Raw genomic sequence first — 14,727 nt, 5'->3', positions numbered from 1 at the left:
TTGACCCCCCCTGTTATGTAAGGTTCAGGACAGATTAGTTCTATGTTACTCGAATAAAACGAGAAGAGAAAAAAAAGCAATGACACGTTTCTGATTGCAACACCTCCAGAAGCAGAATTACCAAGGCCATGGGTTTGTAGTTGGAGGCTGTGCTCTGGATCTCTCCTTTCAAAGCAAAACAGGAAGATAGATATTTATTCATTTATATCTTAATATCAATTAATTAATGTAGAGGTCTTAGCCCTGCCACGACATCATAAAACATTCTTAATACTCAGCATTTGTTAACGAAAGTAATGGTTGCATTTAGGGGATTCAAACTGCGCATGTCTGTGGGGACAATGCTGTAATGCTGGTTGTGTTTATGTTGTAGCGAGGAGATGACTGCGCATCACTACGGGGGGAACAGTGCATAAACTACCATGTGAAATGTTAATATCGGCTTGTGCATACAGCGAAATGGAAACATTTAATCTTACTTAGGTCTTATGTGGTTATTAGCCTAGTTATGATGCATTTCGCCATTGCTTGTTCGTTATTATTACGTTTACAGAGAGAAAGAGTCGATGTTTCCGTCTTTCTCTCCCCCCTTTACATGGAGGAATGGTAGGGGCCTTGGTGACGTCACGGGCTGGGCGGAGCTCAGCAGGCTGATCGTGAAGAAGAGGATTGTTGCTGTTGTTGTTGTTGTTGTTGTGTAGCTGGAGCGCTGGGAGGTGCCGAGCCGCGTGTTCGTTTGTGGTTAAAACTGAGAGGACAGCGAGCGGGAAGATTGTTGAGCCCCAAATTTAACCGTGAGTCGCGTTTACAGCCCGCTGCACCCGACGAGAGGAGCCCGGAAACGGCAAACATGAAATGGATGTTCAAAGAAGACCACTCTTTGGGTGAGAATGGAGGCGATGTTCTGATTAGTGAGGAAAAATAGTTATGAGTTGTTATTATTATGTTATAAAAGTCTAGCTGTTTATTCTTCCGTATGGGAGTTAATGTGGGCTTTAAAGTTTCTAAGGTGTCGCTGGTAAACGGGCCCTGCGGGGAGCCGGGCCTGTCCTCCAGGCTTTTGTCCATAGAGGAGCCAGCGATCCATTAACGGGGACATACAGGTGTAAATGTTGATGTCCGCTCCTGTTAACGTTAATTTTTAAACCTGTAGTATTAAAGCCGTGTACTGGGCTCGTGGAAGGGGACAAACCATCGTGTCTTTGTTGTTAACACGACGACCCAGTTTCAGGCTAATCGTGTATACTGGCTCAGCAAGTTGCTAGTCGGGCCTCGCCTCTGCTCGCAGTTCATCAGCAGCTGGATGACCAAACAGCTCTAACACTGCGGGCCAGCCGCATGCAACACAGCTGGAAACATCTGTTTAGACATGTAAATATGCTGAGGGATCATTTAAAGAGGTGCTCAGTTACAGCTGAAGTACAGTAAAGTAAATCAAGGTAATCAGGAAAACTCACTTGGTGAAGTACTGAATATTGCAGGAGCACCTTCCCTGTGATTGTGTTACTGTAATATAATTTTATATCCATTAATTTCACATAAAAATATTGTATTATTCTATAATTACGCAATTGTAATAAATATTGTGTAAGCTGACTTCTACCAGTGGTTGAAAGTTATCATGAAATATTATTTGTAGGATTTAAAATAGTACAAATGTTATCTCCGTTAAGAAAGACAAGCACATGTTGGTGAAGGGTTCAAGCTAGCACTATTCAGGGTTTGTAGTCACATGACCATTAACCTGTCCACCATTTTGCCATTGTGATGCTGTAGGGTGGCGTGAACAAGGCCCCACAGAGTCACACGGTCCTAGATCAATGAGGGGACTGGTTGGAGGTTTACGGTACAAGGTGCTACCTGTATGGACCTTCCTGCGATTGCTTAAGTCGCTACACGTCGTCCCAGTCGCTGTTTGGAAGGAAGATGCTGACATGTCTGGAAATGCTCGCTAATTTCTAGCTGTAAAAATGAGAAAAATGCAGGGAAGGCGAATTTCTGGGTTGCGTTGCACTTTGTGTTTCACTACAGTTCAGGAAGTAGTTAGCGAGGGTTTGCAGATAATTCAGTATCTTCCATGCAAACTAGAAGCAACTGCAGCAATTAGCATGTCTATGGCGGCCAACTGTGAAACCTGAACAGGAGCTCAGGGCACCCCCGGTGCTTCCTGTGAAAGATAAGATGTGGTTCCTGCGGCCTCATGCCGAGCGCTGTTTCAGCCAGCTGACCACAAACCCCGATAAGGATTTTTGTCCATTTGTGACACAGTGAAAACGAATGATCTGAAGGAAAAGGAGCTGTTGAACTGTTAGAAACAAGAGTGATTATTTTACTTTAGTGCAAATATTTGCCAGAATAAATACTTGCAGGAATGCATGCGGCGTGATATCATAGAGGCAACATGGTGATGTTTTATTAAAGATTCAGTGCCTGCATGTTCTTCTTTTGAGTGAGCGGATCGAAGGTGTTCGGGCGGCCAGAGGTGGTGTTAACTGACAACAACTCCACCGTCAGATATCGATCTCTGTACATAATCAGCAGCAGGAGGTGCTGAGAGCTGTCTGAGGAAGGTTTTTTCTAAACAAACCTCTCTGAAGAACTCCTCACATAACCACCAGGGACCTAAAGACTTAAACTGAAGAAGTCAGCTGCTTTTTGAAATGTAGCTTTTATTGATCATTTAGGAAGGCTGATAATATTTGGTACATGTAAACAAACTGCTGAAGCTAGCCTCCACACCACAGGGGGCGCTGCAGGGAGCAAAAGCTTGCCTTTGCATTTAGAAAGTTACTGAAAACCTTTTTTCACTGATTGAAGTGGACTTAAATCTGCATTTGTTAAACCCTGTCATATATCCACTGCTCCTGGTGGATGTTCATATGAAACAAGGCTCTGTGTGAGATAAAGGAGGCTTATTTTGAACTGTGAATCATGCAAAGCCGTTGGGCAATATAAATATGTCGAATTAAGTTGAACATTAGATTGCAATGAATAGCGGCTCTTTGTAATGTCTGTTTTTTGTTATTTGTTGCTTATAATTTGCATCTGTTTGATCGTTATTGTAGTTTTCTGTCTTTTTAATCATGTTTGTTTCTGTGGTTTAATCAAGTGAGAACTCAGAGTCAGTTTCTTGTTTCATTATTGTTAAAATAATAATAATAATTTTCTTCATAGTTTCATTTTGGTTAACTTTCATTAGCCTTGTTTAAAAAAATTTTATGTAACTTGGAAACAGCCCGAGGTGCCGAGAAACACCCGTCAGAATAACCCGCATGTTTCTTTGTCTCCTGCAGAACATCGATGCATAGAGTCAGCCAAAATCCGCAACAAGTACCCTGACCGCGTCCCGGTGAGTGAGCGCGACGACACGTGGGCGGCTGCTTCTGCAAGTCGGCCAGTTCGCTGATGATGAAATGTGTGTGTTGTTGCGTTCAGGTGATCGTGGAGAAAGTGTCGGGATCACAGATAGTGGACATCGACAAGAGGAAGTACCTGGTCCCCTCTGACATCACAGTGGCCCAGTTCATGTGGATCATCAGGAAACGCATCCAGCTGCCCTCGGAGAAGGCCATCTTCCTGTTTGTGGATAAGACGGTGCCTCAGTCCAGGTGAGCTCAGCCTTTCAGAGGACCTCGTTGTCTGATTTTTATATTATCAAGTAAAATAATGAGATCTGAAATGACCTCGCTCTGTAACTTCAGGTCGTGTGAGGGTTGAATGTTTGATTGTAAACGAATACTGGTGGCCGCCACCATTAACCATTTCAGTTTCAAAGGTCTTTAGATAAAAGACATCATATCTATGATATCTTTAATTTTCCATTAATCTGCTCGGCTTTTGGAGGACGAATGATAAAAGAAGGCCTGACAGGAAGATATTTAATCTGCTGCAAAACACAACAGATGAAAACTGTAAATCTTCCCGTCATTCATTTAATACTGTACTCATTCAGTTTTGTCTCTCAGCATTCGGCCGTCAGAATGCTGCACGTCTCAGTATCTCAGTGTTAGTGGGTCAGTTTCCACTAGGGGTGGGTTTTGATTATCGATTTATCGATTAAAATCGATTCTGGCTTGGATAACGTGATATCGATTCATTAAAATCCTGAATCGATTTTTTAATATTAATTTATTTTGCCCGAAACGCCAGAATCTCAGGTGAAACGTCACAAAATTTCAACAACCACCAAACAGCTAAAACAGTGAATGAGAGCAGGAACACGGATTCTGCACAGAGACGTAAACACAAAGCTCGGAGCCGCCGACGGATCAGGATCATCAGGATCAGTGAGATGTCGCCTTTCTCACCCGACGGCACGGACACGGTCGGGGCTGAAAGCCGACAGCTCGCTGATTCCGATGTTTCGGCGGGTCCGCGCTTTGTGTTCACGTCTTTGTGCAGATGATTCTAAAGCTGTTAGTTTGATCTCTCTCCAAACAATATTGACCGAACCAGCAGCAAAAGAAGATCCAAACTACGCTTCACATAAACATCGTCATGAATTCACTCTGAATTTTGCTGTTTTGCTTCCACCAGGATAAAATCACACGAGCTATGTGGTTAGGGGGGCGTGTGTGGTAGCCATGTGAAGACGTGTTGTACAGGGCTCCTCAATGGACTAACTTTTTTCATAATTCCATTGCTCCAAAACTAACGAACTTTTAACATCAGTACGATAACACGCCCGTGTGCTGCTCTGAGGCACTTTTTACATCTTCAAGGCTACGGTGTACGAAATATGAGCAAAACTAGATCGGGGAAAGAGCAGGCCGCAAAAGCCTCGGACCATGCTGAAGACAGACCGGAGGCACCACCCCCTGACATGAGTGAGATTATGAGAGCTGTTGCTAGCTCTGAAAAGAGGATATTGGACCGTATCGATTCAAGCACGAAAGATTTAAATGATAAAATAGACACAATCAAAGAAGATCTGGAGAAGCAAGAGACCCGTTTGGAAAGTGTTGAGTTTGCTTTGAATACTTATTCAGACCAGACAGTGGAGTTGGAAAATGAGGTTAGCAAGCTGAAATCGGACGTTGCTAAGTTGACCAGCAAGTTGGACGACATCGAGGGGCGACAACGCCGGTGCAATGCACGCATTGTAGGGGTGAAGGAGGGCTTTGAAAACACCGGGAAACCTACTGCAGTTATTGCTACAATGCTGAAAGACATACTGGGCCTCGACTTTACTCCGATGCTGGACCGCGCTCATCGAAGCTTGGGTCAACAGGGAAACTCCCCCAGGGCAATCGTGGTGAAGTTTCACTATTACCAAGAGAAGGAAGAGGTGTTCCGAAGGGCCGCCGAGTCGCAGCCGTTGCTGCTGCAGGACATGAAGATAAGCATTTTTCCTGATTTTACAGCAATGGTGGCAAAGAAACGAGCTGCTTTTATGGAGGCTAAACGTTTGCTCCGAGGCTGCGCTGGCGTTAAGTTTGGACTTTTGTTTCCAGCTGTTCTCCGCATCACTTCACCTACGGGACAGGACAATCGTTTCACCGACCCAGCGGCTGCAATAGACTTTATCCAAAAAGACTTACTACGGCCGTGAGAGGTACGGCCGAGTGAGAAAAGATAAGTTGGACTCCACATGTGCGATTGCTTGAACTCAAGGGACATAGTTATACGTCGGTGTTGGGGAGATGTCAAGTAAATAATTGGGCCATAGTCATAAAAGGCCGGAAGGTAGAATGATTTTGATTTAATTTATTATGAATACTCTGCCTTCCTTCTTCGTTCCGATTTTTGATATGTTCGAGATATTGCTGTTATTCTGGGGCATTTGATTAGAATAAACACGGGGAAAGTGGAAAATATAAGTTTTGGAGTTTTGTTTAGTTATTAAATGTTATATATTTGCCCAGTTGAGGGGCTGTTTGAGGGTTAACAGTACGTTTAGTCACTGTGCTATCCTAGCCTGGAGGGTTGCGATCTCAGGGATAATACAGGGAGTGCAGAATTATTACGCAAGTTGTATTTTTGAGGAATAATTTTATTATTGAACAACAACCATGTTCTCAATGAACCCAAAAAACTCATTAATATCAAAGCTGAATGTTTTTGGAAGTAGTTTTTAGTTTGTTTTTAGTTTTAGCTATTTTAGGGGGATATCTGTGTGTGCAGGTGACTATTACTGTGCATAATTATTAGGCAACTCAACAAAAAACAAATATATACCCATTTCAATTATTTATTTTTACCAGTGACACCAATATAACATCTCCACATTCACAAATATACATTTCTGACATTCAAAAACAAAACAAAAACAAATCAGCGACCAATATAGCCACCTTTCTTTGCAAGGACACTCAAAAGCCTGCCATCCATGGATTCTGTCAGTGTTTTGATCTGTTCACCATCAACATTGCGTGCAGCAGCAACCACAGCCTCCCAGACACTGTTCAGAGAGGTGTACTGTTTTCCCTCCTTGTAAATCTCACATTTGATGATGGACCACAGGTTCTCAATGGGGTTCAGATCAGGTGAACAAGGAGGCCATGTCATTAGTTTTTCTTCTTTTATACCCTTTCTTGCCAGCCACGCTGTGGAGTACTTGGACGCGTGTGATGGAGCATTGTCCTGCATGAAAATCATGTTTTTCTTGAAGGATGCAGACTTCTTCCTGTACCACTGCTTGAAGAAGGTGTCTTCCAGAAACTGGCAGTAGGACTGGGAGTTGAGCTTGACTCCATCCTCAACCCGAAAAGGCCCCACAAGCTCATCTTTGATGATACCAGCCCAAACCAGTACTCCACCTCCACCTTGCTGGCGTCTGAGTCGGACTGGAGCTCTCTGCCCTTTACCAATCCAGCCACGGGCCCATCCATCTGGCCCATCAAGACTCACTCTCATGTCATCAGTCCATAAAACCTTAGAAAAATCAGTCTTGAGATATTTCTTGGCCCAGTCTTGACGTTTCAGCTTGTGTGTCTTGTTCAGTGGTGGTCGTCTTTCAGCCTTTCTTACCTTGGCCATGTCTCTGAGTATTGCACACCTTGTGCTTTTGGGCACTCCAGTGATGTTGCAGCTCTGAAATATGGCCAAACTGGTGGCAAGTGGCATCTTGGCAGCTGCACGCTTGACTTTTCTCAGTTCATGGGCAGTTATTTGGCGCCTTGGTTTTTCCACACGCTTCTTGCGACCCTGTTGACCATTTTGAATGAAACGCTTGATTGTTCGATGATCACGCTTCAGAAGCTTTGCAATTTTGAGGCTGCTGCATCCCTCTGCAAGATATCTCACTATTTTTGACTTTTCTGAGCCTGTCAAGTCCTTCTTTTGACCCATTTTGCCAAAGGAAAGGACGTTGCCTAATAATTAGGCACACCTGATATAGGGTGTTGATGTCATTAGACCACACCCCTTCTCATTACAGAGATGCACATCACCTAATATGCTTAATTGGTAGTAGGCTTTCGAGCCTATACAGCTTGGAGTAAGACAACATGCATGAAGAGAATGATGTGGACAAAATACTCATTTGCCTAATAATTCTGCACTCCCTGTAGTAGATCAGCATGGGGTTTTGAGGCTCGTTTTATTTATTTATTTTTTTCCCTTTTTTTTTTTTTTTTTTTTTTTTTTCTCTTCTCCCCCTCTTTCTTTTGGGGGGGGGGGTTCCAGAGGTTGCGACATATTTTTTCTGCACCTGCATTTTGGTACCTGAATGGCAAGCTCGCAAAGTCATCTGCCTCTTCGTTTTATAAGCTGGAATGTTAAAGGTATAAATAATCCGGTTAAACGCACAAGGGTTTTTACTCATTTAAAATCATTGAGATCCGATGTTGTATATCTGCAGGAAACACACCTCCGATCAAGTGAACAAATTAAACTAAAAAAAACATGGATAAGCCAAATATTTAGCTCAAAATTTGAGGATAGATCACGGGGTGTGGCTATTCTAATTAGGAAGGGGATTCCATTTATTCCACTATCAACTGTGGCAGATACCAGAGGGAGATATATTATTATACAGGGCAGGTTGTATGGGAAACAAGTAATTCTTGCTAATGTATATGGACCAAACTGGGACGACCCAAATTTTTATTGTACCTTTTTAAAACACCTGCCAGATTTAACAGAGTCCCATTTGATACTGGGTGGTGACTTTAACTGCGTACTTAATCCTCAACTTGACAGATCAAACCCAAAACCTGATAGCAAAATTTCAAAAGCGGGTAATGTTCTAAAATCCTTTATGCAATCTTATGCTTTTTTTGACCCCTGGAGGAACAAAAATCCTACATCTAAACAATTCTCATTTTTCTCACCAGTGCACCGGTCATACTCACGGATAGATTTTTTTGTTGTAGACAATAGAATTCTTCTCAAGGTTTTAGATTGCCAATATAACTCTATTGTTATCTCAGACCATAGTCCAGTACAATTAGATGTAAATTTTTATGAACGCTCAAGTCAAAAACCGGCCTGGCGACTTGATCCTTTACTCCTAACTAAAGACTCATTTAAAAAAATGGTCTCTGAGCAAATACAGTTTTTCTTAGAGACAAATCAAACCCAAGGGATGAAAATGACTGTTGTATGGGAGGCATTAAAGGCCTATCTTAGAGGCCAGATAATTTCATATGTATCATTTCAACAAAAGAAATACTTACAACAAATGAACAACCTAGCCAACAGTATAAAAGAGATTGACTGCTTATATGCAGAAAATCCAACACCAGACCTATATAAGAGAAAATTATTACTAAATTCAGAATACAAAATTCGGTCCATTCAGCAAACAGAACGTTTATTTTTCAAATCAAGGCAAAAGTTCTATGAACATGGGGAAAGAGCCGGAAAACTTTTGGCACATCAAATTAAGCAATCCATATCAGCTAACACGATTTCTGAAATCTGTAAAACCTCTGGAGAAAAGACGTCCGATCCGAAAACCATTAATGACCAGTTTAAAATGTTCTATTCCAATCTTTATACCTCAGATCCGGTTGATGAAAAAAAGATTGCTGAAACGCTTGATAGATTACCGATTCCACGAATATCGGTAAATGACAGAACAGAAATTGATAGAGAGATAACCATTAGTGAAACTGTCAAAGTAATTAAATCAATGCAAAGTAACAAGGCACCGGGACCTGATGGTTTCCCTATTGAACTATATAAAATGTTTATAGACAAACTAGCACCAATACTCAAAGATGTATACCAGGAAATATTGTTTCAAGAGAAATTACCAGATACTATGAAACAAGCCATAATTTCTGTGCTGTACAAAAAGGGTAAGGATCCCTCACAATGCAGCTCCTACAGACCGGTGAGCCTCTTAAATTGTGATTACAAAATTCTCACAAAAATCTTAGCTAATAGAATCGATCTTACACTGCCAAAAATTATTAATCCTGATCAAACCGGCTTTATACCAGGGCGACAGTCATTTTATAATATGCGCCGCCTATTTAATATTTTATATGCATCAGAACCAAAAGAAAAGTCAGAAATAATAATTTCTCTTGATGCAGAAAAGGCCTTCGACCGTATAGAATGGCCATATCTTCATGCGGTCCTAAATAAATTTGAATTTGGCCCATTGTTTCGAAAATGGATTAAAATACTGTATTCCTCTCCAGTTGCAGCAGTGAGGACAAATAATGTAACCTCTGACATTTTTCAGCTTGGTAGAGGCTGCAGGCAAGGCTGTAGTTTATCTCCCTATCTTTTCAATTTAGTAATTGAACCTTTAGCTATCGCTCTTAGGGAGGACGGTCAGGTTGCCGGAATCTCTAGGGACGGGACAGTACACAAAGTATCATTGTATGCAGACGATTTATTGCTGTATATATCTAACCCAACGGCATCAATCCCTAAATTGCTTAAGGTATTAGACCACTTCGGACGTATATCTGGATACAAATTGAACTATTCAAAAAGCCTACTGTTCCCTATTAATAACATAGAGCAAGATTTCTCTGCCTTCCCTTTTAAATTAGAAAAAGAAACGTTTAAATATTTGGGAATAAATATAACCCGTACAATGAACGAGTTGCGGATTCATAATTTTGACACTTTGTTAGAACAAACATCACAAGATTTTAAAAAATGGGCAACACTTCCAATCTCATTAGCAGGCAGAATAAATATAGTTAAAATGGCAGTCTTACCAAAATTTCTCTATGTTTTCCAAGTGGTTCCTGTTTTTGTAACCAAATCAAGTTTCAAAGATTTAGACAGATTAATAGCAACATTTATTTGGAAAAATTCAAATCCCAGAATAGCAAAAACATATTTGGAAGTACTAAAAGAGGCTGGTGGGCTAGGGTTGCCAAATTTTATCTTTTACTACTGGGCGGCTAATATCACCAAATTATTGCACTGGAAATATGTTTATGAGAACAGCGAGGGTGAGGCTTGGGTAAAAATGGAACTGATGTCGAATCCACTTCCCCTCCTAACCTCATCCCTAGCTCTAAATCAAAAACAGAAAATAACAAATCCAGTTGTAAGAACATCTATTAAAATATGGCTTCAATTCAGAAGGCACTTCTGTTTGCAACAGGTTAGTAATTTTTTCCCTGTTGCTTTTAACCCTTTTTTTTGCCATCCATTTCAGATAAAGCATTCCAAATTTGGCACAATAATGGTTTGAAGTTTTTTTACAATTTATTTTCAGGAGAAACTTTTAACACCTTTGACGCTCTGATGAGAGATTACAATATACCAACCTCACATATGTTTAGATACCTGCAAATACGAAGTTTTGCAAAAACATTGTTTCCTTCTTTCCCCTACCTACCTCCTAAAAATCAAGTGGATACCATTTTGGAAATGGATCCTTTTGGCAAAAGGAGAATCTCCGCCATATACAAACTGATGCAGAGCTTAAGGCCTGTTACTTGGGAAAAAACTAAAAATAATTGGGAAAAAGATATTGGGGTGGATTTATCTGATGATGAGTGGAGATCTTGTTTGAATCGTATACATACTTCCTCCCTTTGCATTCGCCATGGTTTAATTCAGTTTAAAATTCTTCATCGTCTTCATTATACAAGAGAGAGGCTTTCAAAATTTTTCCCAGAAGCCGATCCTGCCTGTCCCAGGTGTGGACATAATCCAGCAAATGAGGGTCACATGATGTGGTCTTGTCCGAACCTGGATAATTACTGGGGAAATATATTTAAAGTATTATCTCATATCAGTGCGCAGAATTTAGTGCTTGATTTCCACATTGGCATTTTTGGAGTTATGCCATCTCAATACAAAATTAGTAAATCTCAGGAAAACGCCATAGCATTTGCTACGTTGCTTGCTCGTAGACTTATTCTATTCCACTGGAAGTCTGATAAGGCTCCTTCATACATACAATGGTTAAAGGAGGTGCTTTTCTTTTTACCACTGGAAAAACTTAGATACAGAGTTCTCTCATCACAACAAAAATTCTCTGCGACTTGGAACCCATTTATTGACTATATAAAAACGTGTTTTCCAGATGTGTGACATACGTTTTTTGTTTGTTTTTGTTTTGTTTATGTTTACATGAGCCTCGGGTGGGGAGGGAGGGAGGGGGTTTTCTCTTTTTTTGTTTTTTTTGGGGGGTTTTTTGTTTTGTTTTGTTTTTTGTATAATGGCAACGTTTTCATTATGTATTGTGACCATGATTTGTGAAAAAAAAATACATTTAAAATAGAAGTTTAAAAAAAAAGAAAAAAAAGGATAAAATCACACTTCATGCACAGCTCTCTCTCTCTCTCTCTCTCTCTCTCTCTCTTCAAGAACAGTTTCCCGTCTAAAAATCTGTTTTCTTCATTATTCGCTTGCTTGTTACGCACAAGTCTACCGTTGTTTACAGGCTGTCGGCCGCTCTTTATGTACTAGTGTGCATCACTTGGGCGATCGTGGCTCAAGAGTTGGGAGTTCGTCTTGTAATCGGAAGGTTGCCGGTTCGAGCCCCGGCTCCGACAGTCTCGGTCGTTGTGTCCTTGGGCAAGACACTTCACCTGTTGCCTACTGGTGGTGGTCAGAGGGCCCGGTGGCGCCAGTGTCCGGCAGCCTCGCCTCTGTCAGTGCGCCCCAGGGTGGCTGTGGCTACAGTGTAGCTGCCATCACCAGTGTGTGAATGTGTGGATGACTGGTTGTGTAAAGCGCTTTGAGGTCCTTAGGGACGAGTAAAGCGCTATACAAATACAGGCCGTTTACTCCTCCAAATGTTCACAGATTTCTGGTGTTATTTATGAAAAAATGCTAACCAGGCGGATTTGTCGGTGTCTTTTCTGCGGTGGATTGTTTTCTTATTTGGTGTTCAGTGACGACGTTGCGTCTCCCTCCATGTTTCAGCATCACGATGGGGCAGCTGTACGAGAAGGAGAAGGATGAGGACGGCTTTTTATACGTGGCCTACAGCGGGGAGAACACCTTTGGCTTTTAGAGGAAAATAAAAGCTGCCTCTCCTGACACACACCCACATCCAATCACAGCCCTCACTTGGCCCCTGGGAGACAGCGAGGGAAATTCAGAGACTGGAACAGACACGGATGCGCATTAGGAGACTCCGGCGTGCTTGTCCCGGCTCATGTCTCACCTCCTCTTTACAGATCCAGTGTGTCACATTTCAGTTACTCTTTGTTTGATGTTGTGATTTGAGTGTTTTAGTAGGAACCTTGATTTACTATTATTATTGATTGTTTCCACCTTTTAAAAGTGACGAGTGAATGACTTTTGCTTTCAGTTGTGCTTTCTTCTTTGAAGATGATATTTAAAAAAATGAATTATTTGACGGTAAGGTAGCTGGATGACCTAACCAATAAAAAGCCAAAAATAAATCCTGGGCACCTTCCTCATTTCTTCAAACTGTGTGTTATTTGATGCAAACAGGGGGGTCATGTGACTCTTCAGCACAAAAGATCCCCATGAGTGTCGCCTCCAGTCGAGGTGTTAACAGATGACACAACAGCGACAAAAAAACAAAGAAAAACTACAACATTGTTACAAATGAGACGAGATTGATGCTGCAGAGAATCACGGATCTGCACAGAGTGGTGTCATTTCACATAGCTTTTGTTTCCCCGAATGAATGAAATGATCAATTAAAAGTGTATTTTGTATTTACTCAGGTTATCTTTAACTAATATTGAGATTTGTTTGATGGTCTGGAGCGTGCACGTGTAACAAATATCCAGAAAACCTCCCACAGCACTGAGGATGATCCTAACGTCGCGCTGATGATACGCTCAGAATAATCTCTTTTCAAACGTGTTGTTTGAGGCGTGATGATTCACTGAGCTTTGACTCTTTGCTCCTTGGTTTTAGTGAAATCTGATTGTAAAGAGTTGCTGTGGAACGCTTTAGGAGGAAGTGTAGTTTCTTTTTGTTTGGTGTCATTTATGACTTGTGTTGTGATTTTAACCTTTGATACTTTCAGTCACTTTATTGCAAAACATTCATTCATTTAGTAGTTTTCACTTCCTGTTTAGAGTTTCTAATCGTGACATTTTACGCTGCACAAAGTGCAATGAGCTCTTCTGTGTGATGAAGTTGCCGCAGTGATTTCTGGGTAAAACCGACCAGGGACACATGAAAGTTCATGGAAGCACGTCTGCGTGCTGAGTTCTCATACTTGGTATTAGCAGCTCGAATCAGGAACCAGACACTCCATATCTGAGTGAGGTTGTGAGAATGTGGTTACTGACTTCTACGAAAGCAAAGACGTTTGAACTCAGTACTGAACTCAGCGACTCCTCTTCACTCACTACATTTATTATTTATTATTTTACCTTTTCACAGAGATTTTAACTCTTTAATGTCACTTTAAATGCTTTAACTTTATTCTTTTGGAATGATCAAATTCTTCTTCTTATATTATTAACTACATGTAACTATAGCGGCCACTGAATGTTTCTCTCGCTTCACTGTGAAAACTAAAGAAAATGCATAAAAGTTTACAGGAAACATCTCAGATGTTTCAAACGTTCCCGTGTTAGCGTCCATAAACACTCAAGCTAGCACAAAAAAACTGTCAACGTTATGTCCAAACTAACATCATTATTTAAGACAGCGGTTCCCAAACTGGTTTTGCTGGTCCCCCTTTGTTTTACAAGAAAAATGTTCGCGCCCCCCACCCCCCGTGCGTGTGCGCGCACCCATATTTTGCTCCATTGCGGTTTATTTCACACCTCAAACATTTAGTAAACAATTAAGCAAATACAAGTAATCTGCAATAAATCACAGGTAGCAAGAAAGTAAACTACTAACTCTTTTACGCTACGTCCGCACCTACACGGGTATTTGTGAACGCGCAGCTGTTTCGTCCACGTAAACGGCGTTTCGAATCACCGAAAACGGAGATTTTTTAAAAACTCATTTTTTGCGTTTCCGTGTGGACGAGGAATACAGAGTTCTTCACGCAACGTCAAAGGTACGTGCCTTTTTCACGTCACGCTATGCGCCACGTTATTGTTTGCATGAGATGATAATCTGACTGTCTGCAGGTTTTACACGCAGTTACTGTCCCTCCATTTACAAAGGCAGAGGCGTCACGGTGTCATTATTTTACTGTAGTTGTTTTGTTCCTGTGTAATAATATTCAACATTGCTGTCAATACATTTTTCAAAAAATGTCTCTCTGTGCAAAATGGATTTAAAAACATAAACAGCTGTGGGATCCTGTTTGTCCGTGATTTGAACCGGGGGACAAATCGTGGCAGGATCAGCCTGATGTTATTTGTATCCCGCTGTAACTTTACTGTATAAAGAGCAAACATCTCCAGGAGT

General features: G+C 41.3%; 2 protein-coding genes across 2 annotated transcripts; both read left to right on the top strand.

Annotated features, from left to right (window-relative positions):
- The first annotated feature begins 629 nt into the window (after positions 1 to 629).
- On the top strand, positions 630 to 12,779 carry LOC146393095 (gamma-aminobutyric acid receptor-associated protein-like 2). Its single transcript, XM_084926237.1, has 4 exons — positions 630 to 884; positions 3,294 to 3,349; positions 3,436 to 3,608; positions 12,295 to 12,779. Exons 1-4 carry the CDS (start codon positions 851 to 853, stop codon positions 12,383 to 12,385), a joined length of 354 nt encoding a protein of 117 aa, XP_084782363.1. The 5' UTR covers positions 630 to 850; the 3' UTR covers positions 12,386 to 12,779.
- LOC146393096 (uncharacterized) lies at positions 3,615 to 6,848 on the top strand. The gene has a single exon (XM_084926211.1). It carries the CDS (start codon positions 4,739 to 4,741, stop codon positions 5,549 to 5,551), a length of 813 nt encoding a protein of 270 aa, XP_084782337.1. The 5' UTR covers positions 3,615 to 4,738; the 3' UTR covers positions 5,552 to 6,848.
- Positions 12,780 to 14,727: the final 1,948 nt, after the last annotated feature.

Source organism: Perissodus microlepis, chromosome 1 (genome assembly GCF_051167445.1).
Source record: "Perissodus microlepis isolate ML-2025 ecotype Zambia chromosome 1, ASM5116744v1, whole genome shotgun sequence".
NCBI classification, from domain to species: domain Eukaryota; kingdom Metazoa; phylum Chordata; class Actinopteri; order Cichliformes; family Cichlidae; genus Perissodus; species Perissodus microlepis.
This window is presented reverse-complemented; position numbering and strand designations above follow the sequence as displayed.

Excerpts from the sequence above, each read along its gene's own strand:
- LOC146393096 (XM_084926211.1), top strand. The coding sequence starts at position 4,739 with ATGAGCAAAACTAGATCGGGGAAAGAGCAGGCCGCAAAAGCCTCGGAC.
- LOC146393095 (XM_084926237.1), top strand. The coding sequence starts at position 851 with ATGAAATGGATGTTCAAAGAAGACCACTCTTTGG. Across the intron at positions 885-3,293 it reads CAAAGAAGACCACTCTTTGG|AACATCGATGCATAGAGTCA; the intron begins GTGAGAATGGAG and ends TGTCTCCTGCAG. Across the intron at positions 3,609-12,294 it reads AAGACGGTGCCTCAGTCCAG|CATCACGATGGGGCAGCTGT; the intron begins GTGAGCTCAGCC and ends TCCATGTTTCAG.